At 53.6% G+C, this 25,415-nt stretch overlaps 2 protein-coding genes across 2 annotated transcripts; both read right to left on the bottom strand.

Moving 5' to 3' along the window:
• Nucleotides 1-14,281: 14,281 nt before the first annotated feature.
• Nucleotides 14,282-15,003, bottom strand: LOC120764679 (keratin, type II cytoskeletal 7-like). The gene is made up of 3 exons (XM_040088672.1): nucleotides 14,881-15,003; nucleotides 14,575-14,764; nucleotides 14,282-14,310 (listed from the first exon to the last, which is right to left on the bottom strand). Exons 1-3 carry the CDS (start codon nucleotides 15,001-15,003, stop codon nucleotides 14,282-14,284), a joined length of 342 nt encoding a protein of 113 aa, XP_039944606.1.
• Nucleotides 15,004-18,550: 3,547 nt separating this feature from the next.
• On the bottom strand, nucleotides 18,551-22,279 carry LOC120764684 (keratin, type II cytoskeletal 6A-like). The gene is made up of 9 exons (XM_040088678.1): nucleotides 21,809-22,279; nucleotides 21,213-21,427; nucleotides 20,784-20,844; nucleotides 20,579-20,674; nucleotides 20,165-20,329; nucleotides 19,782-19,907; nucleotides 19,158-19,378; nucleotides 18,879-18,913; nucleotides 18,551-18,759 (listed from the first exon to the last, which is right to left on the bottom strand). The coding sequence occupies exons 1-9, from the start codon at nucleotides 22,277-22,279 to the stop codon at nucleotides 18,551-18,553; spliced, it is 1,599 nt and encodes a 532-aa protein (XP_039944612.1).
• Nucleotides 22,280-25,415: the final 3,136 nt, after the last annotated feature.

The following is a 25,415-nucleotide window of genomic DNA, read 5'->3' as shown; positions in this document are numbered from 1 at the left end:
CGTCCAGTCTCAGCCAGGTTCTTTGTGCTGCCCTGGGTGCTCAGAAGCTCTGGAGAATATCCAGGGATCAGCTTCCTGCCGTCACCTGGAGCAGGGCCAGGGTTTGGGGGTTGCTCGTTCCTGGTGGGAATTTGCCTGCCTGGAGTCTGGGCAGAGGGATGGGGGGGAGTTTGTCCAGAGTCGTGGTTTGAGCTCAGGACTGAAAGGGAATCTGGTTTTAATGGGAGGGAGGAGTGGGATTTTAACCCTTCTTGCTCATGGATTCCCTGGAAAAAAAACCAGCAAAAATCCTGAGCGTGGAAAAGACGCTTTTGTGACCCAGTGCAATGGGAAATGTGGGGAGCTTTATTTCCAGCTTTGCCACGATCCAGTGTCCCTGTCCCAGCCCTCGCTCCCTTGTGGGAATGTTTGATCCTCCTCGGAGCTGTGAGATGGGGCCTGGGTCCTCTGGAGCAGGGACACAATTCCACAATTCCCCACAGTTCCTGTGGGGTTCCGGGGGGAGCTGGGCCCATCCCAGGGCAGGTTTTGTCTCTCTCCAACAAACCCTGGCTTTGGGGTCACTTGGGAATGCTGATTCCTCTGGGATGGGGGGTGAATCCTGGGTGGATTCTTCAAGTGCCTCTTTCCCAGCCCCGCCACAGCCCAGCACCTCCCACCTGAGGGGCACCACTGTCACCCTTGGGGTGGCTTTGGGACACTTGGGCAGGAATTGTGTGGCTCTGGGATGCCCGTGGAGGAGCTGTGGGTGTCACTCTGCATTACCAGGGATTTCCAAGTGCTCCAGCACTGCTCCTTAAATTTTTAGTTCCAGGACCTGGGAAGGGTCTGGGTGGCTGCAGGTGACACCCCTGAAGGACGGGGCCATCCCCAGGGACCTGGAGCAGCTGGAGCAGCGTCCTGTGGGAATCTCCTGAGGATTAACAAGGCCGAGGGCGGGTGCTGGCCCTGGGTCAGGGCAACCTGGGATGGATCCAGGGGATGAGCAGAGGGAGCAGCTCTGGGAGAAGGAGCTGGACAGGACCCAGAGCCCCCTGTGCCGGGCTGAGCCCCGGCGTGGGCAGAGGGGAGGGGGCTCTGCTGCTCTGCCCCGCTCGGGTGAGACCCCACCTGCAGAGCTGCTCCAGCCCTGGGACCAGCACGGGGAGGACGTGGAGCTGCTGGGGAGAGTCCAGAGGAGGCCACGGAGCTGCTCCAGGGCTGGAGCCCCTCTGGAGCCAGGCTGGGAGAGCTGGGGGTGCTCAGCTCACTCCAGGGAGAGCTCCGAGCCCCTGGCAGGGCCTAAAGGGGCTCCAGGAGAGCTGGAGAGGGGCTGGGGAATGCCAGGACACAGGGAACGGCTTCCCAGTGCCAGAGGGCAGGGATAGGTGGGATATTGGGAACCCTGCCCCAAGGTTGTCTCATGGAATTGTTAAAGTTTAAGATCATCAGGTCCTGGTTGAGATTTTCACCTGATGCTTCAAAGGAATGAAATTGTCTGAAAGCAGCAGGGCCTGAGCTCAGCTCCCCTGGGCAGGGGCAGTGGGGTGGGAGAGAGGGAAATTCCCATCTGGGAAGATTCCTTGGCTCGGTGAGGTTATAAAGGGCAGCGCTGCAGGGAGAGGAACTTTTCCAGCCTCTCACTGGAGATGGTGGGATTTGGTGCTCTTGTCTTCCTGGGAAGAGGTGAGTGGGGTGGGATGGGGTGGGATGGGATGGGATGGGATGGGATGGGATGGGATGGGATGGGATGGGATGGGATTGGATGGGATGGGATGGGGTGGGATGGGGTGGGGTGGGGTGGGATGGGATGGGATGGGATGGGATGGGATGGGATGGGGTGGGATGGGATGGGGGTTGGGGGTGCCTTTGCTGGGGGTTCACCCCAATGAGCTGAGCAGGACCTGGTCAGGTTCTGGGACAAGGAGCTGCCTCACCTCTCTCCCACCTAATTTTAATCCCTGCACTTGTGAGAATAGAAAGATCAGGGAACTATGCCAAAGGATCTGGTTTTAGTGGGTGTGATGAGGGATTTTAGCCTTTCTTTCTCCTGGATTCCCCAGAAAAAAAAAAAAGAAGACAAAAATCTTGAGCATGGAAATGACCCTTCTTTGTCTCCATGCAATGGAGATGTGGGCTTTGTTCCCTGCCCTGCCATGATCCACAGGTCTTCCGGCACACACTTCCCATGGGAGCTGTTCCTGCTGCTCAGATTCCACTGCTCCAACCCCAGCTCCGCTGCCCAGTGGGAATTTCTGGGTTCTGATCCTGGAGCACTTCCAGATCCAGGCTTTGGGATGGAGGTGAGGCCTCACTGGGAGGGGAAAGTGGCTGCAAAAGGCAGAGAAGAGGAATCCAGCTTAGGAAATTCCCCGGAGAAGAGGCAGATTTGGGTGGGTGAATATTCCAATTTACAGGTGTTGATGGGTCTGTGGAGAATGGGAAAAGGGTCGCGTTATTTGTCTGTCTGCAAATTCCCAGGAATCGCAGAGTCACTGGGCTGGAAGAGACCTTCGAGATCATCAACCTTCAGCCCTGATACCTCAACGAAACCATTTCACAACGAGTCAGCCGTGGGCTCCCCCAGGATAACCAGCTCCTAAATCCAGCTGGGAAATGGGAATTACTGCTGGAGCCCTGGGGAAGCCTCTCACCTCAGAACTTTGCACGTTCTCAGGACTTCACCCCGCTCTTCCAGCCTTTCCACCCCAGCTTCCAGCTCGGCCTTGCCCAGGAGAGCTCTGTCTGTGTTCTGGAAATGCACTGGAGATGGAAAGAGGAATTTTAGGAGGGAGAGTAGACTCGGGGCTGCCCGCAGGGTCAGTGCCATGACTCTGCTCTGTCTCCTGGGATTTGGGGTCTGATTGGGGTTTGAGCTTCTGCTTGTCCTTGTTTCCTGTGCTGCCTTGGGGAAAGAAGTCGCCACAACCACCCAAAAACCCGAACCAGAGAGGGAAAGTTCAGCCAGAGAGTCCCTTGCTCACCTTCCTTAGGACAAGTAGCTCCTCCTGGGCCTGTGTCTGCAGGCTCTGCTCATCCCTGGGTCTGCGTGGGAAAATGGGAGTTTCTGCTGGAGTTCAGCACCATTCCCTCGTTCTCAGAGTCCCTTCAGGCTACAGGTGAAACAAATGACACTCTGATTTTTTCCCTCTCCCCAGACAGTGTTTTGGGATACCTTGCTCTTTTTTTGTAGCCTGTGGGAAAACAAACGTGTTTTCAGAGAGGTTTCTGCAGCACAACTGCTTTTGTGCGACCTCAAATAGCTGCTGAGCACTTGGAAATCTGAATTTCTGAGTCAGGAAGGAGGGAAAGCAAACGTGGAAGAGGAATATTCTGCTCCCTCCATAAATGCGGATGTTGCTTTCTGTACTGAGATCCTGGGAGATCTTTCCATCTTCTTCACCTCCACCATGGGAATCTCCTGCAGGTGAATCTATTCCATCTCCACCTGCAAATTCTCTGGGAACCATTTGCTGTCCCGAAAAGTCCAGTGTTTCTGCCTGCTCACAAATTCCAAGCAACATTTTGGAGTTGCGTTCCTCTGGTTTTTACTCACATTTTCCCGTTGGTTTCCCAGCCCTGCTTTGCTGCTCTCAGGCCTGTTTGTAACTGGGCTCTGCTGCTCCTCAGGGCTCCCCGTTTCTCCCTCGAATTCCAGATGAGGGCCCTGAGCTTGATGCTGCTCTCGCTGTGACCCTGCAGGAAGCTCCACTTGGTCTCCAGCACCTTCTTCTGCTGCTCCGGGATCCAAACCTGAGTCCCAGGAAGAGGAATGGGGAATGGGATGAGGACTGTGGAGATGGTGGTGAAGGGTCTGCGGGGCGCACACGAGCAGCAGCTGAGGTCAGTGGGTTTGTCCAGCTGGGGAAGAGGAAACGGAGCTGAGACTCACTGGGGGCTGCAGCTTCATCCCGAGGGACAGCATCTCTGCTCTGGGAGCAGGGACGGCACCAGGGAACGGCTGGATCTGCGCCATGGGAGGGTCAGGCTGGATTTCAGGAGAGGTTCTTCTCCAGAGGGCACTGAACGGGTTTCCCAGGGAATGGCCACAGCCCCAAGGCTGCCGCCGCTCCAGGAATGTTTGGACAATGCCCTTGGGCACGGGGTGGGATTTTGGGGTGCCTGTGCAGGGCCAGGGGTTGGACTGGATGATCCCTGTGGGTCTTTTCCCAGGTATCGCATGGCAAAGTGCTCGTGGGAGCCAGCGCTGGTGCCCTGGCAGTGGGACGTGCTCCTGCTCTTGGCACACCTGGCAGCGTTTCCCAATCCAGCAGCTTTTGTTTGGGGGCACCCGTGTGGAAATGCACAAAAAACCCCAACAAAGACGTTCTGGAAACCAGCTCTGCCACAAATCTGTGCTGTGCAGAGAGGGCTGAGAGGGGCCTGGAGGGCAGCTGGGACTGGTTTTATCCTGTGTCCTGCCCCAGTCAGGCTCAGCGGCCAGAGCAGCGGCGCCGGGACACTGAGTCCTCGTGAGCCCCAGGGTTTGGCACAACCCTGGCAGCTTGTGCAAGCTCCCTTGGTGTCTGTAATGAGTTGTTCTGCCAGGATTCCTTGCCCTTTCCTTGCCCTTTCCACGCCCTTTCCATGCCCTTTCCTTGCCCTTTCCATGCCCTTTCCATGCCCTTTCCATGCCCTTACCATGCCCTTTCCATGCCCTTTCCATGCCCTTTCCAGGCCCTTTCCGTGCCCTTTCCATGCCCTGTCCATGCCCTTTCCTTGCCCTTTCCATGCCCTTTCCATGCCCTTACCATGCCCTTTCCATGCCCTTTCCATGCCCTTACCATGCCCTTTCCATGCCCTTTCCGTGCCCTTTCCTTCCCCTTTCCATGCCCTTTCCTTGCCCTTTCCTTGCCCTTTCCTTGCCCTTTCCGTGCCCTTTCCATGCCCTTTCCATGCCCTTACCATGCCCTTTCCATGCCCTTTCCATGCCCTTACCATGCCCTTTCCATGCCCTTTCCGTGCCCTTTCCTTCCCCTTTCCATGCCCTTTCCTTGCCCTTTCCTTGCCCTTTCCTTGCCCTTTCCGTGCCCTTTCCTTGCCCTTTCCATGCCCTGTCCTTGCCCTTTCCATGCCCTTTCCATGCCCTTTCCATGCCCTTTCCTTGCCCTTTCCTTGCCCTTTCCGTGCCCTTTCCATGCCCTTTCCATGCCCTTTCCTTGCCCTTTCCATGCCCTTTCCTTGCCCTTTCCATGCCCTTTCCATGCCCTTTCCGTGCCCTTTCCGTGCCCTTTCCATGCCCTTTCCATGCCCTTTCCATGCCCTTTCTGTGCCCTTTCCATGCCCTTTCCGTGCCCTTTCCAGGCCCTGTCCGTGCCCTTTCCAGGCCCTTTCCATGCCCTTTCCTTGACCTTTCCAGGCCCTTTCCATGCCCTTTCCATGCCCTGTCCATGCCCTTTCCTTGCCCTTTCCATGCCCTTTCCTTGCTCTTTCCATGCCCTGTCCGTGCCCTTTCCATGCCCTTTCCTTGCCCTTTTCTTGCCCTTTCCATGCCCTTTCCTTGCCCTTTCCTTGCCCTTTCCAGGCCCTTTCCATGCCCTTTCCATACCCTGTCCATGCCCTTTCCTTGCCCTTTCCATGCCCATTCCATGCCCTTTCCAGGCCCTTTCCATACCCTGTCCATGCCCTTTCCATGCCCTGTCCGTGCCCTTTCCATGCCCTTTCCTTGCCCTTTCCTTGCCCTTTCCATGCCCTTTTCTTGCCCTTTCCATGCCCTTTCCTTGCCCTTTCCTTGCCCTTTCCAGGCCCTTTCCATGCCCTGTCCGTGCCCTGTCCGTGCCCTTTCCATGCCCTTTCCTTGCCCTTTCCTTGCCCTTTCCATGCCCTTTCCGTGCCCTTTCTAGGCCCTTTCCATGCCCTGTCCATGCCCTTTCCATGACCTGTCCGTGCCCTTTCCATGCCCTGTCCATGCCCTTTCCACGCCCTTTCCGTGCCCTTTCCATGCCCTTTCCATGCCCTTTCCATGCCCTTTCCTTGCCCTTTCCTTGCCCAACGCCTCCCCTGGACTCCAGACCCTGGGAGCTGGACCCGGGGGTTCTCAGCTCGCCTTGTTAATGAGTGAAGAGAATTTGTCCTTGAGGATTTGAGCTGCTGCGTCTCTTGGCGCCTCGCTGTCTGCACGTTGCCGTGTCCTGTCAGCTTCGGTGAGATGTTCACAGTAGAGGTTGTGAGCACTCAGCCACAGAGCTGTGAACGTCTCACCAAAGCTGACAGGACACGGCAACGTCTGCACCGTGGGACGGAGCTGCGGCTGGAGCGCCGCTGTGGGGGAGATGGGATGGGGTGGGATAATGGGATAATGGGATAATGGGATGGGATGGGATGGGATGGGATGGGATGGGATGGGATGGGATAATGGGATGGGATGGGATGGGATGGGATGGGATGGGATGGGATGGGGTGGGATGGGATGGGATGGGATGGGATAATGGGATGGGATGGGATGGGATGGGATAATGGGATGGGATGGGTGGGATGGGATGGGATGGGATGGGATGGGATGGGATGGGGATGGGATGGGATGGGATGGGATGGGATGGGATGGGATGGGATGGGATGGGATGGGATGGGATGGGATGGGATGGGATGGATGGGACGGGATGGGATGGGGTGGGATGGGATGGGATGGGATGGGATAATGGGATGGGATGGGATGGGATGGGATGGGATGGGATGGGATGGGATGGGATGGGATGGGATGGGATGGGGTTGGATGGGATAATGGGATGGGATAATGGGATGGGTTGGGATGGGATGGGATAATGGGATGGGTTGGGATGGGATGGGATAATGGGATGGGATGATGGGATAGGATGGGATGGGATGGGGTAATGGGATGGGATGGAATGGGATGGGATAATGGATGGGATGGGGTGGGATGGGATGGGATAATGGGATGGGATAATGGGATGGGATGGGATGGGATGGGATGGGATGGGATGGGATGGGATGGGCTGGGCTGGGCTGGGCTGGGCTGGGCTGGGATAATGGGATGAAATAATGGGATGATGGCGATGGTGCAGCAGGTGATGGTGACTGTTGCCATTTTATGTGAGCTTTTGTGAGATGTTTACAGCTCTGTAGCTGAGTTCTCACGATTTGTACTGTAAACAATCGTTGTTTTCCACATTCCTCTCTGATGAGAGTCAACTGATGGACTTCTAGCCTGGCCAGTGGGATGGAGAGGTGGTAACCTTGTTCTCCAATCCCTGGTCATTGTTCAGAACCTATATAAGTGAGGTCTTTGTACTAGAAAATGTTCCTCAGCCTTCATCTTCGTGGAGTCAGATTCTGTGAGTATCTTCTGTGTCCTCTAGCAACAGGTGATGGTGTGATAGTGACGGGGTGATGGTGATGGGGGTGATGGTGATGGAGTGATGATGATGGGGTGATAGTGATGGGGTGATGGTGCAGGGGGTGATGGGATGATGGTGATGGTGATGGGGGTGATGGTGATGGAGTGATGATGATGATGATGGGGTGATGGGATGATGGTGATGGGGTGATGGTGCAGGGGGTGATGGGGTGATGGTGATGGTGATGGGGGTGATGGTGATGGGGTGATGGTGATGGAGTGACGATGATGATGATGGGGTGATGGGGTGATGGTGCAGGGGGTGATGGGATGATGGTGATGGGGTGATGATGATGATGATGGGGTGATGGTGATGGGGTGATGATGATGATGATGATGGGATGATGGTGATGGGGTGATGATGTTGATGATGGGATGATGGTGATGGGGTGATGATGATGATGATGGGGTGATGGTGCAGGGGGTGATGGGGTGATGGTGATGGGGTGATGATGATGATGATGGGGTGATGGTGCAGGGGGTGATGGGGTGATGGTGATGGTGCAGGGGGTGATGATGATGGGGTGATGATGATGATGATGGTGTGATGGTGCAGGGCTGGGACGCTCTGCCCAGCCTGGAACCAAAGCTGGCACCGCTGTAGCCAAACCCTGCTCTGGCTGCACCAAAGCCGTGTCCACGTCTTGGAGAACAGCTTCCACCGGCCCTTCTGGGCCCCGACCATGAACCATCACATCTTCTGCTGCTGGAGCAGCCCGGAGCACCGCAGGGACACAGGGCAGTGCTGAGACCACGCCAGTTTCTGGAAGAGCTGCAGAAGAAGGGACAAAATTCCCTTTGGCATGGCCGCAGCCGATGCAGCGGGAGCAGCAGGACTCGGTGAGCGCTGGGAGAGGGGTTGGTGCTGGGAGCAGATTCCTGGCGCAGTTCCCTCTGCAGAGCACCTTTTCCTTTTATTGGTGTGGAAAACGGGGTGAGGCTGCATGAAACTTCCACAAAACGTTTGTGATGTGAAGAATGGAGACTAATTAACATTTCTTGTGCTCAGCAGCCAGAGCAGCACCTGGTCTGTCCTATTCAGATTTTTGAGGAACAATTTAAAGCCACAGGGGCCATAGTTAGGCCTTGTGTAAGGACAACAGAAATTGGGGAATTTGGGTCAGGTGAATTATTTTCAGGTGAAAATTCCCCTTTTTTACTGATGGGGTGAACTGAAATTGAGACTTTGGTGGTGTAAGATGCTTTTTATATGAGGAGATCCTAATTTTTTGCTGGTCCCTCTGCTTTCAAGAGAGAGATTTGAAGGAAAGAGTGACTCTACCTGCTGGCTAATAAAACTCTCAGCAATAAATGGGAATTTACTGGGAATTTATAGTGTGGCTGGCAGGTTAAGAGTAAATGATCATTTTGTTGTGGGTTCTACCTAAAAAAAGGTAGAACGCTGCATTTTAATGCCAGGAAACATCTGCAGGGCCAAATCTATTCCCCAAGGTGTTTTTTTCCTGCAGGTTGCTGACCTGGGTGTTTTCCAGCACATTCATTAATTTGAGGAAATTGCTGATTAGTTTAACCCGGAGCCAGTGCCTGGAACGCGGTGACTTTTCCTAGACACTCATTGGCCAAATCCTTGGAAAAGCAGCATCTCCTCGTCCCTCACTTGGAGGCTGGTCCCTGGTTTGGGGCAGGGCCTTCCCCTCCTGCGCCGTGCCCTCGTGGTGTTGGGCTCTTCCTGCTGCTCCGGCGCGTGTGGGATCCCTGGAAGGACCAGACGGCCTTGGAGCCGTGTCCCCGCGTGGAAGGATGGTGCTTTGCAGGGAAAAGGTGGAAGTTTCAGATGAAGGGTTTGGTTTTGTTCCGCGTGTTTCTTTCCTCTTGGTTTTGGAGCCACAATCCCCAGCTTTGTTGGAGGTTTTTGGGAGCTCCTGGATGCTCCAGCTCTGGGGCTTTTGGACATCCTGAGGGGATCGGGGCAGGAGAAGAGCCTGAGTTGTCCTCATGGCTCTCCTCAGTCCTCGTGTTGCTCCAGACTTTGGTTGTTTTGGGGTTCTCTGGCTGCAGCTCTTTTCCCCTTGTTTTCATCCTCGGGAATTCCTTCTGCTCCGGATGAGCCAACCGACACAGCCCGGCCTGGGGCAGGAATCTGAGGGAGGGAAGAGGGGTCTGCAGGGGTCTGATCCCAGAGGACGGGCAGAGGGTGAAGCTGCAGCTTCTCCAATGGGATGAGCGTTGGAAACACTTTCAAACAGACTCCAAAGAAGCCCCATCCAAACCTGAAATGTTTTGGATGACTTGAGCCAAACAGAATTGAGGAATCGTGGAATGGTGTGGGTTAGGAGGGACCTTAAAGCTCATCCTGTTCCACCCCTGCCATGGGCACCTTCGGCTATCCCAGGCTGCTCCAAGCCCTGTCCAACCTGGCCTTGGATCCTGCCAAGGATGGGGAATGGGGAATGTTCCAGTTCATCTTGGCTGGGGGAGCGAAGGGACACAGCTGCAGCTGGATGAGGCCTGAGGCTGCACAAACCCTCACCTCGTGCTTGGGAGCCTCCATTAGGGGAAAACCCTGGGGGTTTAGGATCTTCGGACCGGAGAGGCGTTTGGGCCCTCAAATGCCTGGATTAAATGCTGGAAAGTGCTTTGGAAAATGCTCTGGAAAGTGTCACAGCTGTGAGGCGGGGTCTTGGTGGGGGCTGCTGCAGTTCCAGCGGCGATGGTCTCTGCTGTGTCCTCACTGATGCTACAGCTGGTGGGAGCTCAGTCTCTGCCTGTGCCGGAGCCTTCACTCCGTGCTCAGGTTTCCCACGAGCCCGGGAGGTGCAGCTCATCCAGATCCCATCAGAGCTGCCTTCACTGTTCCCGTGTTCTGGGAGAGGTTTGGAAAGCCACAGCTTGGGATTTCAATGGACACCTCAGTGTCCTGGGTCATCCTTCCCTGGGCTTTGGTGTTGCCCTGTCCCAGGCAGTCTCCGGATCACCTGGATCCCCTCCACAGCTGCAGTCTGTGTCCAAGGAGCTGCTGTCATTCCAGGAACATGAGGAATACAAACAGTGGGAGGAGATGAGTCACTGATCAAACCCTTGCTGGGATTTTGGGGCTGCAGTCCCAGATCTGGAGCTTTAAGGCCAAACCTTTGTGTCTTGGGACACAAGTGACTCGGCAGCAGCAAGAACTGGAGAGAGCATGTGCCACAGAGAGGGAAACCCGGCAGGGGCTGGGAAAATCGACCTTTAAAAAGCCTTTTTAATATACATTTGGAAATCTGAAGAATGAAGCCCTTGGCGTCTCTCTTCCCCGTCAGGTTGGAACAGATTCCTTGGGATCTTGCCCAAATAGTGCAGGAGCAACACCTTTGAAATCTGGAGCAATCGACTGATGTGCACTTGGGACACCAAAAATCTCCGGGATTTAGTGATGGGTTGTGGGAGCCAATTCCACAGAGCCCCTGAAGGGAGGAAGAGCAAAGGAAAAGCCTTTACCGCTTTACAGAGGCTCTTCATGCCCTTGGATGAGGCACTCCACCTTGGCTCTCAGCTCGGCTTTGCTCACACCCGAACAATCTGTGTGTCCTGGAGCACCTAAAGGGTTTGGGAAATGGAAAAGTGTTAAATTCCAGCCGATAACGAGGTTACAAATTCCCAGGGCTGCTCTCTTCAAGGACACACATTTCCCTATGCTGTTAAAGCCATTTACTCCCTTATGCTCTCAGGAAGACGGCAAATGTCACTGGGCACAGAGAGGAGAAGGAAGGTTTGGGGTTTCCAAACATCCTAAATGAACACCCTCCGCCAAAGCTGATCCACTTAAGGTGGGATTCTACTCTTTTTAATTAGAATTTGCCCAAAAGTTGGCCTTTAGGTCCCTCTAGAGTCTCCGGAGAGGGAGAGTCTTCACCTTCCTTACCGACGATATTGGCTGCTGCTCTCCCTAAAAGCCTGGAATAAATGTTGTATCCTCTTGAAAGAGCTCTGAGCACAGCAAACTTCCTCCTCTGCACAGGCTTGGGTGTGGTTTGCTCCTCACACCTGCAACGGGGGGGAAAAACATCCCTTTGCTCCTCATTATTCAATTTAAATACCAGCCCATGGTGGGGTTCTTGGGATTATCCTGGGCAGGGCCAGGAGCTGGATCTTTCCAGCTCAGGATATTCCGTGGTTAAACAGGAACATTAATCCAATCCTCCTCTTCCCACCTCCAAATGCCCAACCCCAGCAGGTGCTGGTGGAAGTCACCCAGGAGCACCTGGAGCAGATCCTGGTCCCTGTGCAGCCTTTGCCACCCCAAAGGTCGGTTCCACGGAGTGATGCCTCTCATCACCTGCAGGAGTGTCTTCCATGGGGAATTGCTGCCAGGAAAACCAGACCTGGCCGTTCCTTTCTGCTGGAACTGTTGGGTTTGGACCGTACAGGTGTTTATTTTTCGGTGAAAGAGGTGGGTTCAGGGTGACAAAACTGCAGGAAAGGTGGGTAAATCTTTCCTGGAGAAATGGAATCAGTGATTTTCAGTCCTGTCCTTGCTGGAATATCAACAGGGCTCCGTGCCATGGGTGGGAACATTCTTAATTCCTTTGGCTGCATGGGATGAGGCTTAATCCTGGAAATCCCTCTTCTAAAAGTGCTTTTATGTGATTTTCTTGGCATTCCCATGGCCTGGGAAGACGTTCTGCTGCATGGAGGAGAAGTTCCTGCACGCAACCCCAAAAGCCACCGAATGCTTTAGAACGAAGCTGTGTGGGAGCTCTGGGAGCTGAGCACTGCTTTTGGATCCAGCCTAAAAGGAGCTCAGAGAGCTCAGCATTTTCCTGGTTGGGCCCTGGGTGCCTGGGAGAGTTGGCATCCCCTGGGAAGCGGAAGGAGTGGGGTTGGCTCGTCGGCTCCGGGTGTTTCATTGCAGAGCTGGGCTGATCTCAGCACCTCCAGCCTGGCTCACCCGGCCCAAACCTTGGCTTGGGAGCTTCTCCCTGCCCTGGAATCACACCCTGGGTAACTCCTGGCCTGGTGGCTCTGCCAGCTGCTCCAGAGAGGGGATGGAAGATAAACCCCGACTGCTTTCCCTCGTCTGGAATGAGCCTTTCCCAAAGTTTAGCTCTGATCCTTGAAATCCATCACCCTTGGTTTTAAAAACCTCTTGGAGTGTTCCTGCTCTTCTGGCATCTCCAGGGACTGCCTAAAGCACTCGCAGTCCGTGGAGGCGGGGAGATGCTCCTGGGGAACAACTTTGGACCCCAAATTCCCTCTGCTCTTTGCCTGGTGGTGTTTATGGCCAGGTGAAACCAGCCCCACCTTCTGGTCTCTGTTGGCTGTTAAACCTGGAAAACCTCCCAAGGTGCTGCTCTGGGACCTCTCCCAATGCTCCAGTGCTCCCCCTCCTCTCAGGACAGGACAGGGAGGAGTGGGAGGTGGGAAGGCTCCGAGCAACAGCTGGTGATGAGGAGAAAACTTCTAAAATTACTCTAAAATGACACTTGCAGGGGCGGCACAGAAACCCTGCACTGCTCGTGGTTTGATTGCGGTTTATTGAATGAATTCCATAAAATCCATATAAACAGTTCAGCAGGAGCAGAAAACGGGAGGAACGAGCTGGTGACATTTTGGCACAGAATTTCCCGACCCTTTTCTTTGACTCCCTCCCCTTTCCATTAAAAATAAAAATTTAAAAAAAATAATAAGAAGAAGTAGCTAAATCTGTTAAACCAGAGATGTCTTTCCAAGAGATGTCAAATTTTTGGGTTCGGCACTTGTTCCTTCTTTGTTTTTCCCCCCTTCCTTGTGTTTCCAACCTGTTTCCAGCTTCTGAGAAGGGGAATGATTTTCTGCTGGGACAGCTGTGGGTTATATGGGCTTTGGGCTTAAAATTATCCCTTCTGCGTGGGTGAGGAATTTACTGGACATTAGAGAGAGCCCTTTCACCTACGGAAAATTAAGGCTGAATTTTGGGGTGTGGGTAGAGCAGGAGAGCCCTGGAGCGAGCCAGCAGTGCCAGAGGAATTGGGGAATGGAGAAACCGCCTGTGGGAAGAGGTTTTGTTTTCAATTCCTTAAGAATCTGGGGAGTGAGGGAGGAGTAGGTGGGAGGGAGCGCCATGGGCTCAGCTCTCCCGGATTCCTGGGCAGGTGAAGGAACAGGCTCTGCTTCCAGATGTAAACATGATTTCGGCCCCTCCTCTGGATCGGAGCGGCTGGGAAGGTGCTAACTGAGCTGTGACGATAATGAGACTCGCTAATGAGACTCGCTAATGAGACAGCTGATTATTCACTGACAAGCTGCACTCGCCAGCTGGGGGAGGGATGTGCAGGGGAATTGTTTGGACTGGGAGAGGGAGCGCTCCCCAGCCGAGGAACAGCGCTGGGAAGGATTTCCCTCAGCGGCAAAGCGACGAGCAGGGATGCTGAGATGGCTCCAGGCTTGGTGCCGGCAGGTGAAGGTGCTGCTCGCCCTCCCGCGCTCCAGGTGAGTGGCTCAGCTCCGGCGGCTCTCCCAGGAGGTGCTTTTTGACACGAACCTCACGCTGGAGCCAAATCCCCCCAATTCCAAGGCTGTTGAGACCCGCTCCCAGCCCCAGCGTGTTCCCACCTCTGTAGCTGCTCCCAGGTGGGGCCACAGCTTCGATGGGAAAGCAGGAGACAGGGTTTGTTTGGAGGAGTACAAAGGAATTTCGAGCTTTATTTTCACACATTTCATCACTGACTGGATTTCATGCATCCTATTCTCCAGATTTTCTTCCTGGCCTGAGGCATCTGGGTCTCCCAAGGGACAAGCTCAATGTACAAATCCCTTCAAGATCCAATCTGGTCGAGGAAAATCTGCCTTAGGCTCTTTGGCCTCCCTAGTCCCACCTAAAGGGCTGGAAAAATTAGGCAGTAAAACCTAATTATGTTCATTTTTGTGCTGATGACTACAGGCTGCATCTTCCTTGTCGTATTCTCAGTTCCAGGTACAATCAAGGAATCACTTAATGTATTGTTTGTGAGATGGATTACTGACAAATATTCACGGCACCAACACCTTCTCCAGCCAGTCTGGAAGAAACAGAGGATGGAGAAGTCAGGGCTCCCTATAAGGATAATTTCAAGAAATATTTTTGCAACCAAGGACCTTGGAAAACAGACCCAAGGCGGTGCTGGGTCTGATGGGGAGCATCCAAGAGGATTTGGAATGACACCTGTGTAGGATGGGGGGGAATTTCCTCTGCAAAATTCTGTGGCACTTTCACCTCCTTGCAATGCAAAGGTGAGAACATTTCTGGATTTGGACGTGATCTCGTTTGCAGGGGGAGCTCCCACTGCTCTCCTCGCCCTCCAGCAGCTTCCGGTGGGTCGCGATCTCCACGTCCAGGCCCAGCTTGACGTTCAAGAGCTCCTGGTGTTCCCGGAGCTGCTGGGCCAGCTCAACCTTGGCTTTCTGCAGAGCAGCCTCCAGATCCTCGAGCTTGGTGTCCCCGAGGGCGATGTCCTCATGCTGCAGCTCGGCCACCTCCAGGGAACAACTCCAGTGACCATGGGATGGGTCTGCATCCTGATTTCCAGGCCCTTTCCAGCCAGGGGTGGAGACAGGAGTGCCCCACATTTGGGGAGGTCCTGTTCCTGTACCAATTCCTTCACGCTGTCCATGTCAGTGAGCAGCTGGACAAGGTGATTCAACTCTGAGACCCCCACCCCGGTGTTCTGGAGGTCATTCCCGTGCCGGCCAGCCGACAATGCCTTAAGTTTCATCTTTCATGTTTTCCAGACTCTGTGCTACCCAGGGTGCAGCTCTGAGCTCACACTCAGCGTCACTCAGCTTTCTGCACGCAGCAGGGACACAAATCTTGCTCCTGCTGCACACCAAGGACAACTTTCAGCCCAAAAGCACAAACAGCGGTGGCTGGAAGGAGGAACAAGAAGGATGGGACCTCACAGCCTGGAGCTGGAATGGGACAATTAAACCCCAATGTGCAAATGGACCAAAACTGATCAAAGGGTGAGACCTCAGATCGGTCATTCACTATTTTGTGACCATTTTGTGCCCACCTTGGGTGTGTCCTTGGCTCTTGTCCTGCCCAAGGTGTATCCTAAAGGCCTTTCAATAAATCTCTACTTTATTCTCAGCTCTGTCCAGTCTCTGTTTCAGTTCAGCCCTCCCAAGGCATCACCAAGAGCTGCAGCTCCTCATACTGGGTGGGCAGGGAGGTGGCGTGGGGGACAGGCAGAGACTGACCCGGCTCTGATCCTCTCTTGACCAGGAATTTCCACACTCAGCCCACTGAGCTTCCCCCTCCTGTGTTCTGCTCCTCCATCTCTCGTTATCAAAGCAGCATTTTCACATAGAATCGCGAAGAATCGTGGAATCATTGAGGTTGGAAAAGACCTTTAAGGTCATCAAGTCCAACTGCCAAACACCTCCAAGGAACTGTTTGAGCTCCTCTCCAAATCCACTTCATTTTAAACCTTTTCCCCATCCTCGCTGCTTGTTCTCTCCAGTATAAATCAACCTTTGGGAAATGCTAAACAAAAATCTCCCAGTTTTTCACCTCCTCACCTTCTTCTGGTGCCAGGGCTCAGCCTCTGGTCAGCGATGTCCTGGTGCTGTGCCTTGACCTTGGCGGTGATGCTGTCCAGGTTCCAGTTGTTGTCCATGGACAGCACCACAGAGGTCTCGGAGATCTGGGTCTGCATCCCGGACAGCTGCTCTAAGTCAAACAAATTCGTTTTCTGTCCCAAATGTTTCTCTGTTTGTTTGTTTTTCCTGAGCCAAGGTGTAGAAGTGGGCTGGGCTCTGCAGCACTGAGCAGCTCTTGGGCTCTTTGAGCCTCTGGAGACTGGGAAAATGGGGGAAGAGCAGAGTGGGAAATTTGGGATACTCTTGCTGCTTCGTAGAGGGCTTGCAGGAAGTTTATCTGGTCTGTCAGGGCATCATCCACCTTGGTCCCCAGGTTCACACAGGCAGCATCCACATCCTGGAACGGTGACAACGGAGGTTGGACCAGACCTTCTCTGGGTCCTTGGGTGAAGCCTTTGTATCTAACACAAACCTTTGGAGTTTCGGATTAAATTAAGGACTGAGATCTCATATCAAACCAGAAATGGAGGATTTCTTGATCTCCACACCTTTAAACAGAGCCAAGAGTGAACTGATTTCTCACCTCCCCATTTTTTGGGGAGTGGAGGAGGGAGGATGTCCATGGATACAAACGATGTCACACCAGTGAATTTCCCTTCTCCTGCCAGCGCCCAGCAGATGTTTTGTACAACACCTGAAACAGCGCAAGCTGCTCACTGTGTCTCCTGCAGGTGGGACCAGGGGGCTGCGGGTGCTGGGATCGGGCACACAAAGGCTGAAGTCTGGCAGAGCACCTGGTGGAGGGACGAGGTCTGGATGACCCAGAGCTGATCTGGGGCACCGGATCAGCGGGATCTGTGGAATCTGTGCAACACTCCAGAGATTGGGACGAGGACGAGGAGGAATTACAGCCCAGCACTGCCCCACTGGCACAGCCAGGTGTTTCTGCTTTCTGGGATGACTCCACCTGTGCCCGCTGCCCTGGGCCTGGCAGTGCTGGACACAAAGGGTGATTTGAATGTGGCTGTGCCCTTCCAAAGCTGTCCCTGCTTTGGTGGTGGTGCCTCCCCACCTTGAGCATGACAAAGTTGTTCTCTGCTGTCCTGCTCTTGCTGGTCTCCGCACCTGTGGGGAGGGAGAGCTCAGAGTCCCTTCAGAGCCCCCGGGGGCCTGTGCAAACCCCCTCTCCACACAAGGGGAGACCAAAGCGTCTCTTCCTGCAGGTGTTTACCACCAATCTACAGAGTTCTGGAGGGAGCAGCGCTGAACAGAGTCCTTGATGGAGCTTCATCATTTCTACTTCTATGTCACCGATAGTGATGAGAAGGGCAGCGCCCCTGGGCTGGGGGGTGGGATGGGCAGTCTAGAAAAGCTGCAGGCCCTCATTAAAGGCGCTTTTTATCCCTTGAATGGGAGCCTTGTGCTCCCGAAATGTTCTGGGTGGAGCCAGGGGTGAGCTCATCGGCACACCTGGTTATTCAGGAGAGCCGAGCTCCCGCGGGATGGCCGGGGAGGAGGGCGGGGGGTGGCCTGGGCAGGGAGAGCCAAGGCCACGCTCCTGGGAAAGGTCAAAACCCAGCGGGAGCCTGGACCGATGCCCAGCTCCAGTGGAATGCTTAAATGGGGGAGATGAAAGAGAGAAAGAGAGGAGTTCAAAGGAAGGAGTCCGTGGAGCTAATAAACCATGGGCCTGTCCTGGCCCTTTCATGGGGGAAGATTTATTCCCATCAGGAATATCCATCCCTGAGAATAATTTCCATCAAGCAGAGCCCCAGCTTCACATCCATTTGTGGGTCCTGAAGCTCTCGGCCACATGGAAGAGAAAATTTAATATCAGTTTTCCAGTTGCTGGATTAATGTTTGGCCCAGAGGAATCAGAGGTTTGGGTTGGAAGGGACATTAAAGATCATGTCATTCCAATTCCCGTGTTAGGAAGAAAATCTGAGACCCAAAAATGTTTAAAATAGCTAAAGGTGCGAAGGACAGATTCCCAGGGAGTGGGGCAGGAGCCGATGTCCTTTTGTAGGTGTAGATGGAAGAGGATGATCCCTGCCCAGAGTGTGTGTGGTGTCATTGAGCTTCACCCCAGAATCCCGAAGGAATATTTGCCACTTTGTCAGACACAAGCAGAGCTCCAAATCCAAACTGCTGCTCTGATGTGACCTTTGGCTGTCCAAGGATTTCCTGTGTGGGCTGATTTATTTCCCCAGGGCAGTCTAGGATGTTTTGATGCTGCTTTGGGGCTGGAAGGATTGTTCGGACGAGCTCTGTAATGCAGGAATTAAGACAGAAGGATTTTCTCTTTTGGCCAGTAGTAAGGATAGATCTCTTCCCATCCTCATGGAAAGGGAACATCCAAATGTTCTATTCCTGTTGGACATGAGGTCCGTGGAGCTGGAGAGGAAGGAGATGTCTCAACGTGCCTGTGACTTTTTTTACCTTCAAAGCAGCAAAGTGGCTCTGCTGCACCAAGCACCCTTTGCCACCAGGCAAAGATAGAAGATAGAAGGATTGCAATTAAAAAGAGGATGTGACATAATTAATTCCACGTGCCTTTTATTAGACAAACAATGGGAAATGAGGAACGTTGAGGGTCAAAAGACAAACCGGAGCACAGAGTCTTTTATATGACAGATGGGTTTGATTTCCAAATCTTTTGAAGGAGCTGGGTGAGGATTGGACCCAAAAGGAGCCTCAGCGCTGGGGCCTGGAGTCAGTTCCTCAATAACATCTCCTGGTGGAAGAGCTGGTGGAGGTGGACTTGAAGCTGGAGCTGCTGCCTCCGACCACGCATGAGCCACCTGTGCCCTGTCCGCTTCCGAGGATGGAGCCTATTCCCATCCCAGCACAGACCCCACCTGCAGCCCCACCACTGAAGCTCAGGCAGTTCCCACTTCCGTATCCCGTTCCTGAAGAGGTTCTGGTCACAGCTGCAGGAGGAAAACACCCTCATGAGAGGAATCCATGGGAAATGGATGAGTGGGATGGGCTCTGAGCAGGGGTCGGAGGTAAATCTAGAAAGTGCCAAATGTCTCTAAAAGTTACTTACAGATGTTCACTGAGCCAGCTCCTTCCCCAGAGAGCCTGTCAGGGAGCAAAAGAGAAAGTTCAAGGATCCCATGAACAGAACCTGCTTACAAAGGCAGGAAAACTTGCTTGGACTATTTTTGAAAGGTGGGAAGTTTGTACGAAAGACTGTTCACAAACAGCTCCTGTTCAGAGGCACTTGCTGGTCTTTACACAGCTTTCAGGTCTGAATGTCCTAAACCCGATCAGGATCTGCGACTCCATTGCATCTCTGAAACCTGGGGTATAAAATCTCACCCACCTGCTCTCCTCGCCCTCCAGCAGCTTCCTGTAGGTCGCGATCTCAATGTCCAGGGCCAGCTTGACGTTCATGAGCTCCTGGTACTCCCGGAGCTGCCGGGCCAGCTCAGCCTTGGCTTTCTGCAGGGCTGTCTCCAGCTCCTCCAGTTTGGCCCTGGCGTCCTTGAGGGCCAGCTCCCCGCGCTGTTCTGCGTCGGCGATGGCCGTCTGCAACCCAGTGACCTGCAGGGGAAAATCCAGGTTTTCATTCCTTATCGAGGGCATAATGCAGCTCTTTGTGCCCTGAGGTCCCGACCCCAGGTCTGATGTTTGGGTTAACATCAATAGGTGTGATGTTAACCATCACTGATCCATGAATTGAATTCAATCCGTTGAACTGAGTCATGTTCTGAGCCAGGTCACAATCTGGATTTACGTCCACAGCTCTCAGAATCTCCTTGGGGTCACTGATATTACACTGAGTAACTCCGGGTGATGTCACTGCTCTGATATAAATCCTGTCACGTTCATTCCTGATCCAGCAGAGCACCCTTGGATGGATTTATTTTTATTCCCTGGACCTGAACAGACCCAGAGGTCGGGTCACAGCAAGAGTTTCATTTGATGTGTTGGCAGTGCCCTTTACCTGTTTTTTCACGCTGTCGATCTCAGATCGGAGCCGCTGGACGTGGCGGTTGAGCTCCGAGATCTCCTGCTTGGTGTTCCGGAGGTCGTCCCCGTGCCTGCCAGCTGTGGCCTGCAGCTCCTCGTACTGTCACAGAGAGCGACAAACAGTCAAGGGAAAATAAGCTGGACTTAGAGCCCAGGACAGTGTGGGTCTGGGGGTGTTTGAGCTGCAAAATGTGAGCGCGTGTTCCCAATCCCGAATTAACACCTCCGAATTCCATAGGGTTATTGAACCTGAAGAGACATTCTGTGTTTCAAAATCGCAGTGGGACCCGCCTCCCCAGGGGAATTTGGGGATGGGAGGGTGGTTTTCCCCTTGCAGAAGCTTTCCCAGGCGCTTACCCGGGTCTGGTACCAGGACTCGGCCTCGGCGCGGCTCCGGTTGGCGATGTCCTCGTACTGCGCCTTCACCTCGGCGATGACGCTCTCCATGTCAAGGCTCCGGTTGTTGTCCATGGTCAGGACCACGGAGGTGTCGGAGATCTGGGCCTGCAGCTCATTCAGCTCCTGCAAAAGCAGCAAATATTCCTGAGAGAGCTGCGACACAAATGCTGCTCGGAGGATGGAAAGCCCCAGGGTTAGAGGGGAGAGCTGGGTGAACAAAAGGATTTTTCCAAGACAGCTTCATGCAGAGATGTAAAATGGAAAAAACGTTGAATTATTTAGTGAAACAGAGGGGAAAATAATCAGCCCTGGGGGTCTGAAGTGGGAAAGGAATGCAAGGACTGGGAGAAGGATGTAAGGTCTGGTGCTCACAGCTTCGTAGAGGGCTCTAAGGAAGTCGATCTCCTCTGTGAGGGAATCCAGCCTGGCCTGCAGCTCTGTCTTGTCCAGGTAGGCAGTGTCCACCTCCTAGCAGAGGAAACACATCACCAGATGGAGGTGAGCTTCAGAGAAGCAGAGGAAAAGCTGGAGAAGGGGCTTCTTGCAGGGCTAGGGGTCCTTGTGGGCAGACACCCACCTTCTTCAGGGTCACAAACTCGCTCTCGACGGCCGCGCGCTTGTTGAGCTCCTCTTCATACCTGTGGAATGGAGGTGGAGGAGTGGTCTAGGCTTGTTTTAAATTTATTTCATGTTTTCAGAACCAGCCTCTAATTTATTTGTTTTGTTTTGTTTTGTTTTGTTTTGTTTTGTGGGTTTTTTTGTTTGTTTGTTTGTGGGAATTTTTTTGGTTTTGTGTTTTTGGTTTTTTTTTCTTTTTTTGTTTTTGTATGTACAGTTCTGCACCTTGGTCTCTTCGCCCTGTAATTTTCTGCCTGTGACTTTTCCGCCATACCTCGTGTTAAACTCGGGCCTTTCTCGGAAGATTAAATCAGCTGAAAGGTTTTTCCCGTGTTTTCTGCACCTGTTGCAGCCCACCCATGCCCAGGCAGACCCTGATCAGACTCACTTGCTCTTGAAGTCCTCAGCGAGGCTCTGCATCTTGCTCAGCTCCCCGGTCAGGTTCTCCCTGTCTGTCACTAGGCTGCTCAGGTGCCTCCTGAGGTTGTTCAGGTAGGTCTCAAAGAGGGGCTCAATGTTATTTCTCACTGTTTTGTTCCCCTGTTCTTGCAGAAGGGCCCACTTGGTCTCCAGGACCTTGTTTTGTTGTTCAAGGAATCGGACCTGGAGAGAGAAGGGTGTTTTAGGGTGGATTTCCTTGGAGGTGTGAGGGACATCCTGCAAGGATTCACTTGCTGCAAGGTGGGAGGTCTCAGCCCTTGGGGAACAGCTGACAATTTAAACACTCTTGCTCTCTTTCCCAACTCTGCTTCCGTATATCCAGTACCACCACTTTGTCCCTGTTTTCTGGCCTCACCTCACCATTCCTGAAAGATGTAAACGGTCTCAGAGCTGGGAACCCTCAAGATTTGTTCCCAGGCTGCTGGGATGTTAGAACTGGCAGTACAGGAGCAGCAAAAATTGTGGCTAAAGATATAATTCACCCTTGTTTGTGCTTCCCCACCAAAGAATCACCACAGCATAATCAGGAGTCTCAGGTCTCACCTTGTCGATGAAGGAGGCAAATTTATTGTTGAGGGTTTGGATCTGATCCTTCTCGTCCTTACGGATGCTCTGGATGTTGGGGTCAATCTCCAGGTTGAGCGGCTTCAGAAGGCTCTGGTTGACTGACACTTCATGGATGCCCCCAGCTGGGACAGCAGGGAATCCAGGGCCACCACCAAACCCAAAGGGACCAGCAGCTGCCCCACCAAACCCACAGGAGATCCCAGTGCCAGCACCAAAACCTGCAGGTCCACAGAAGCCACCTCCTCTTCCAGCCACGGAGATCCTCTGGCATCTGCCAAGGCCGTGGAGGCTCCTGCTTCCAAACCCTCCAGTGAACCTCCCATACCCAGTGGTGGCTCCGCAGGGTCCAGCTTGGGAAGCAGGGCGCAGGCAGAGGCTGGAGCTGCTGGTGTTCGGGATGAAGGCGGAAGCAGCGCTGAAGCTCCTCGCAGTGCACTGGCGGGACATGGCAGCTGCCAGCAGTGATCCAAGCAATAGAGGAGTGAGAGGAAGCGGCTGGAGGTGCAGTTGTGCTCCCCCAGCCTGGGACTGGCCCTTTATACCCTCCTGAGGAGGGGACAGCTCCGCTGTGGGGCTCATCCCACTGATTAACCGGGCCTGGCACACCCACAGTGAGTTCACCATGAGACCTATGCAGGTTTCAAAAAAAAAAAAATGCAGGGGTTGCATTTTTTTTGGTGTTGAAATATCTGAGAAAAACCTCGATAGTGGCTGCTCAGCTCCTGTTTGCAGCCGCCCCTTTCCCACTCCCTCCTTCCACTGCTGCAGGAGACGGCTCCTCGTTGGGCAAGTGCTCACTCATCTCCAGTTCACGGATGAATCAACCCGGGTTGTGTAAGGTTGATTTGGTTGATTTTGGAACCTTGGTTCCTGGTGCTGAGCTCTGAGGGGTCTCTGATCATGGGCTGTGGCTTTGAGCGAACTCCAGAGGGGCTCCAGCACCTCCGGCCCCAGCCTGATGGGAGCTGTTCTCTCGTTCTCGTGCCCAAATGAGAGTTCTTTAAAGCAGAACTGGTACAGGAGGGGGAAAGAGGGGACAGAGCGAGGGCCAGGGTGGTGATGGGGGAGCCTTGGAGCACCAGCCACCAAAAAACAGCTGGGAGTGGGAAAGATGTGGAAGGAATTTTATCAGTGGTGTTCTCAGACCTTTTCTGTCTGTGGAAACTGCCCACATTCCACGGAATCATCAGGGTTGGAAGAGACCTCCAGCACGACCCAGTCCAGCCGCCAGCCCAGCACTGCCGTGGCCACCCTAAACCATGGCCCCAAATGTGCCAAATCCCCCTGGTTTGGACTGACGGCAGATGGTGAAATACCAGAACCTGCCCCAGAAGGGAGTTTCCATCATCGGTGACGCCACAAACCCTGACTCGGCGATTTCGCAGGGCTTCACCTGCGCAGATTTTTGAGCTGTTTCCTGACTCATGGGACGACCTTGTCTCTACACGGTGTTACCAGGCTCTCCTCCCCACGCCCGCTGCCTTTCCCCGCTGATATCCCTTACTCACCAGGAAATTCACTGCTCACAGCGTTGCTCAGACGCCTCTCCTCACTCCCACCCGCTGTGGCTTCCAGGAAAAGCCACACAGGGCATTTCCCCAGTGAAGGACGCGGTGTCTCGGCTCTGGCACACAGGGAATTATCCTAGAGCAGGCAGCATGCTCCGAATTCTCTCCTGGTCCCTTGCCTGGATGCCCAGGGGTGGGCACACTTTTCCCAGCCCCTGGGGTTTGTCACGGATTGCCTCTGCTGCGGATGCCCAAGCTGTGACAAGGGTGACAGCCCTCCCACAGAGCATTCCTGGGAATCCACAGCTTCCCCAGCCGTGTCCTGGCACCGGGATGCGCCACAGGTGTTTGCAGGTTCATCTTTCAGGAGCTTATCCTGGCTCTCGTGGCAGCTGGACAGAAAAGTGAGTGTGACCAGGTCTCAGGAGGGAACTGGGCAGTTTCCCATCATCTCTTTTTGCTTTTCAGCCAAGCTTTTTTTAATTTCTATTTCTATTTCTATTTCTATTTCTATTTCTATTTCTATTTCTATTTCTATTTCTATTTCTATTTCTATTTCTATTTCTATTTCTATTTCTATTTCTATTTCTATTTCTATATTTCTATTTTTTTCCTCTGTTTTTGTAACATTTCCAGTGCACACCCTGGAGAGGCAATAACCATCTTTGGGAGTGTTTGAGCTCCTGTGTGTTACAACAGGCAGCTGTTTTTAAGGGAGAGGAGCTCCTGTGACTGAGCCTGGGGCTGTCCTAAAGAGCTCTATAAAATCCTTATGGGCACCAACCTGCAATCAGCTCCCTCCACACGCTGCAAATCCAGGCCCCAGAGTGCCAGCACCATCCGTGTCATTATGACTAAGGCTTTAATCTGGGCTGGGCTGCAATTAATGGGGATTGTCTTCTCCTGCTGAAATACCGACCCCAGGTCATGGCTGCAGTCTGGCGGGATGCAGGAGGTGACAGCCGGGTGACCAGGGCCCTGCTCTTGAGCAAGGACAGCTGTAGGTTGGCCGAGTGATGCCCTGGAAGATCAAATATTCCAGCCCCGGCATTTCCCGGGCTGGATGAAAGGCTTTGTCCTCTCTGTGCTGTGACCCAGGCGTGGATGCAGAGGGCGGCACCTTCTGATGTCCCTGCTGGAGGTGGGACCAAGTGTTGGTGTCACCGATGATGGAAACTCCCTTCTGGGGCAGGTTCTGGTATTTCACCATCTGCCGTCAGTCCAAACCAGGGGGATTTGGCACATTTGGGGCCATGGTTTAGGGTGGTCACGGCAGTGCTGGGCTGGTGGCTGGACTGGGTCGTGCTGGAGGTCTCTTCCAGCCCTGATGATTCCGTGGAATGTGGGCAGTTTCCACAGACAGAAAAGGTCTGAGAACACCACTGATAAAATTCCTTCCACATCTTTCCCACTCCTCAGCTGTTTTTTGGTGGCTGGTGCTCCAAGATTCCTGATAATACCCCACATATTGACCCCTCACCACATGAGGGGCTGGAGCATGTCCAGAGATGAGAGTGGAACTGGGGAAAGGTCTGGAAAACTCCTGAGGGAGCTGGGATAGCTCAGCCTGGAGAAGAGGAGGCTCGGGGGAGTTCCCTGACAGGCGGAGGCAGCCAGGGGAGAGTCAGGCTCTGCTCCAAGGGAACAAGAGGACAAGAGGAAACAAGAGGACACCAGCCCCAGGCTGTGCCAGGGGAGGGTTAGGTTGAACATCAGGTGGGGGCCTGATACTTCTGGCCACCCCAGAGGCCTCAAGACCTTGCAGATTTGGCTGACAGGATGTTGGAGTCCAGGGCATTCCTTTGGTTGCCCTGGAGGGTCAGGGACCTGGGCAGGGGGGTCTGGGACCCCAGCCCAGAGCTCAGAGAGACACTGGCTTTGATCTCAGTCCGTGGGAAAAAACTTCCTACACTGACAGAGGGTTTACAGGCCACAAGAGTGTGAAAAATAGTAGTTTAGCTTATCACAGGGTGAAAAAATAGTAATTTTAGATTCCTAGCATTGAAGTGAATGGAAGCAAGATGGAGAATTTGGGGCCTTGTCTCCTTCTTCTTCATTCTCCTTCCCTCACTCCA

Source organism: Hirundo rustica, chromosome 35 (assembly GCF_015227805.2).
Source record: "Hirundo rustica isolate bHirRus1 chromosome 35, bHirRus1.pri.v3, whole genome shotgun sequence".
NCBI lineage: Eukaryota > Metazoa > Chordata > Aves > Passeriformes > Hirundinidae > Hirundo > Hirundo rustica.
Note: the sequence above shows the minus strand (reverse complement) of the source record. Positions and strands in the feature narration are given on the sequence as shown.

Coding starts and splice junctions, on each gene's coding strand:
- LOC120764679 (XM_040088672.1), bottom strand. CDS start 15,003: ATGAAACTTAAGGCATTGTCGGCTGGCCGGCACGGGAATGACCTCCAG. Junction 14,765..14,880: donor TGGACAGCGTGAAGGAATTG/GTACAGGAACAG, acceptor TGTTCCCTGGAG/GTGGCCGAGCTGCAGCATGA. Junction 14,311..14,574: donor GCTGGAGGGCGAGGAGAGCA/GTGGGAGCTCCC, acceptor TGTTTCTTCCAG/ACTGGCTGGAGAAGGTGTTG.
- LOC120764684 (XM_040088678.1), bottom strand. CDS start 22,279: ATGTCCCGCCAGTGCACTGCGAGGAGCTTCAGCGCTGCTTCCGCCTTC. Junction 19,379..19,781: donor TCGACAGCGTGAAAAAACAG/GTAAAGGGCACT, acceptor TTTCCCCTGCAG/GTCACTGGGTTGCAGACGGC. Junction 18,760..18,878: donor AGCTGGCTCAGTGAACATCT/GTAAGTAACTTT, acceptor TTCCTCCTGCAG/CTGTGACCAGAACCTCTTCA.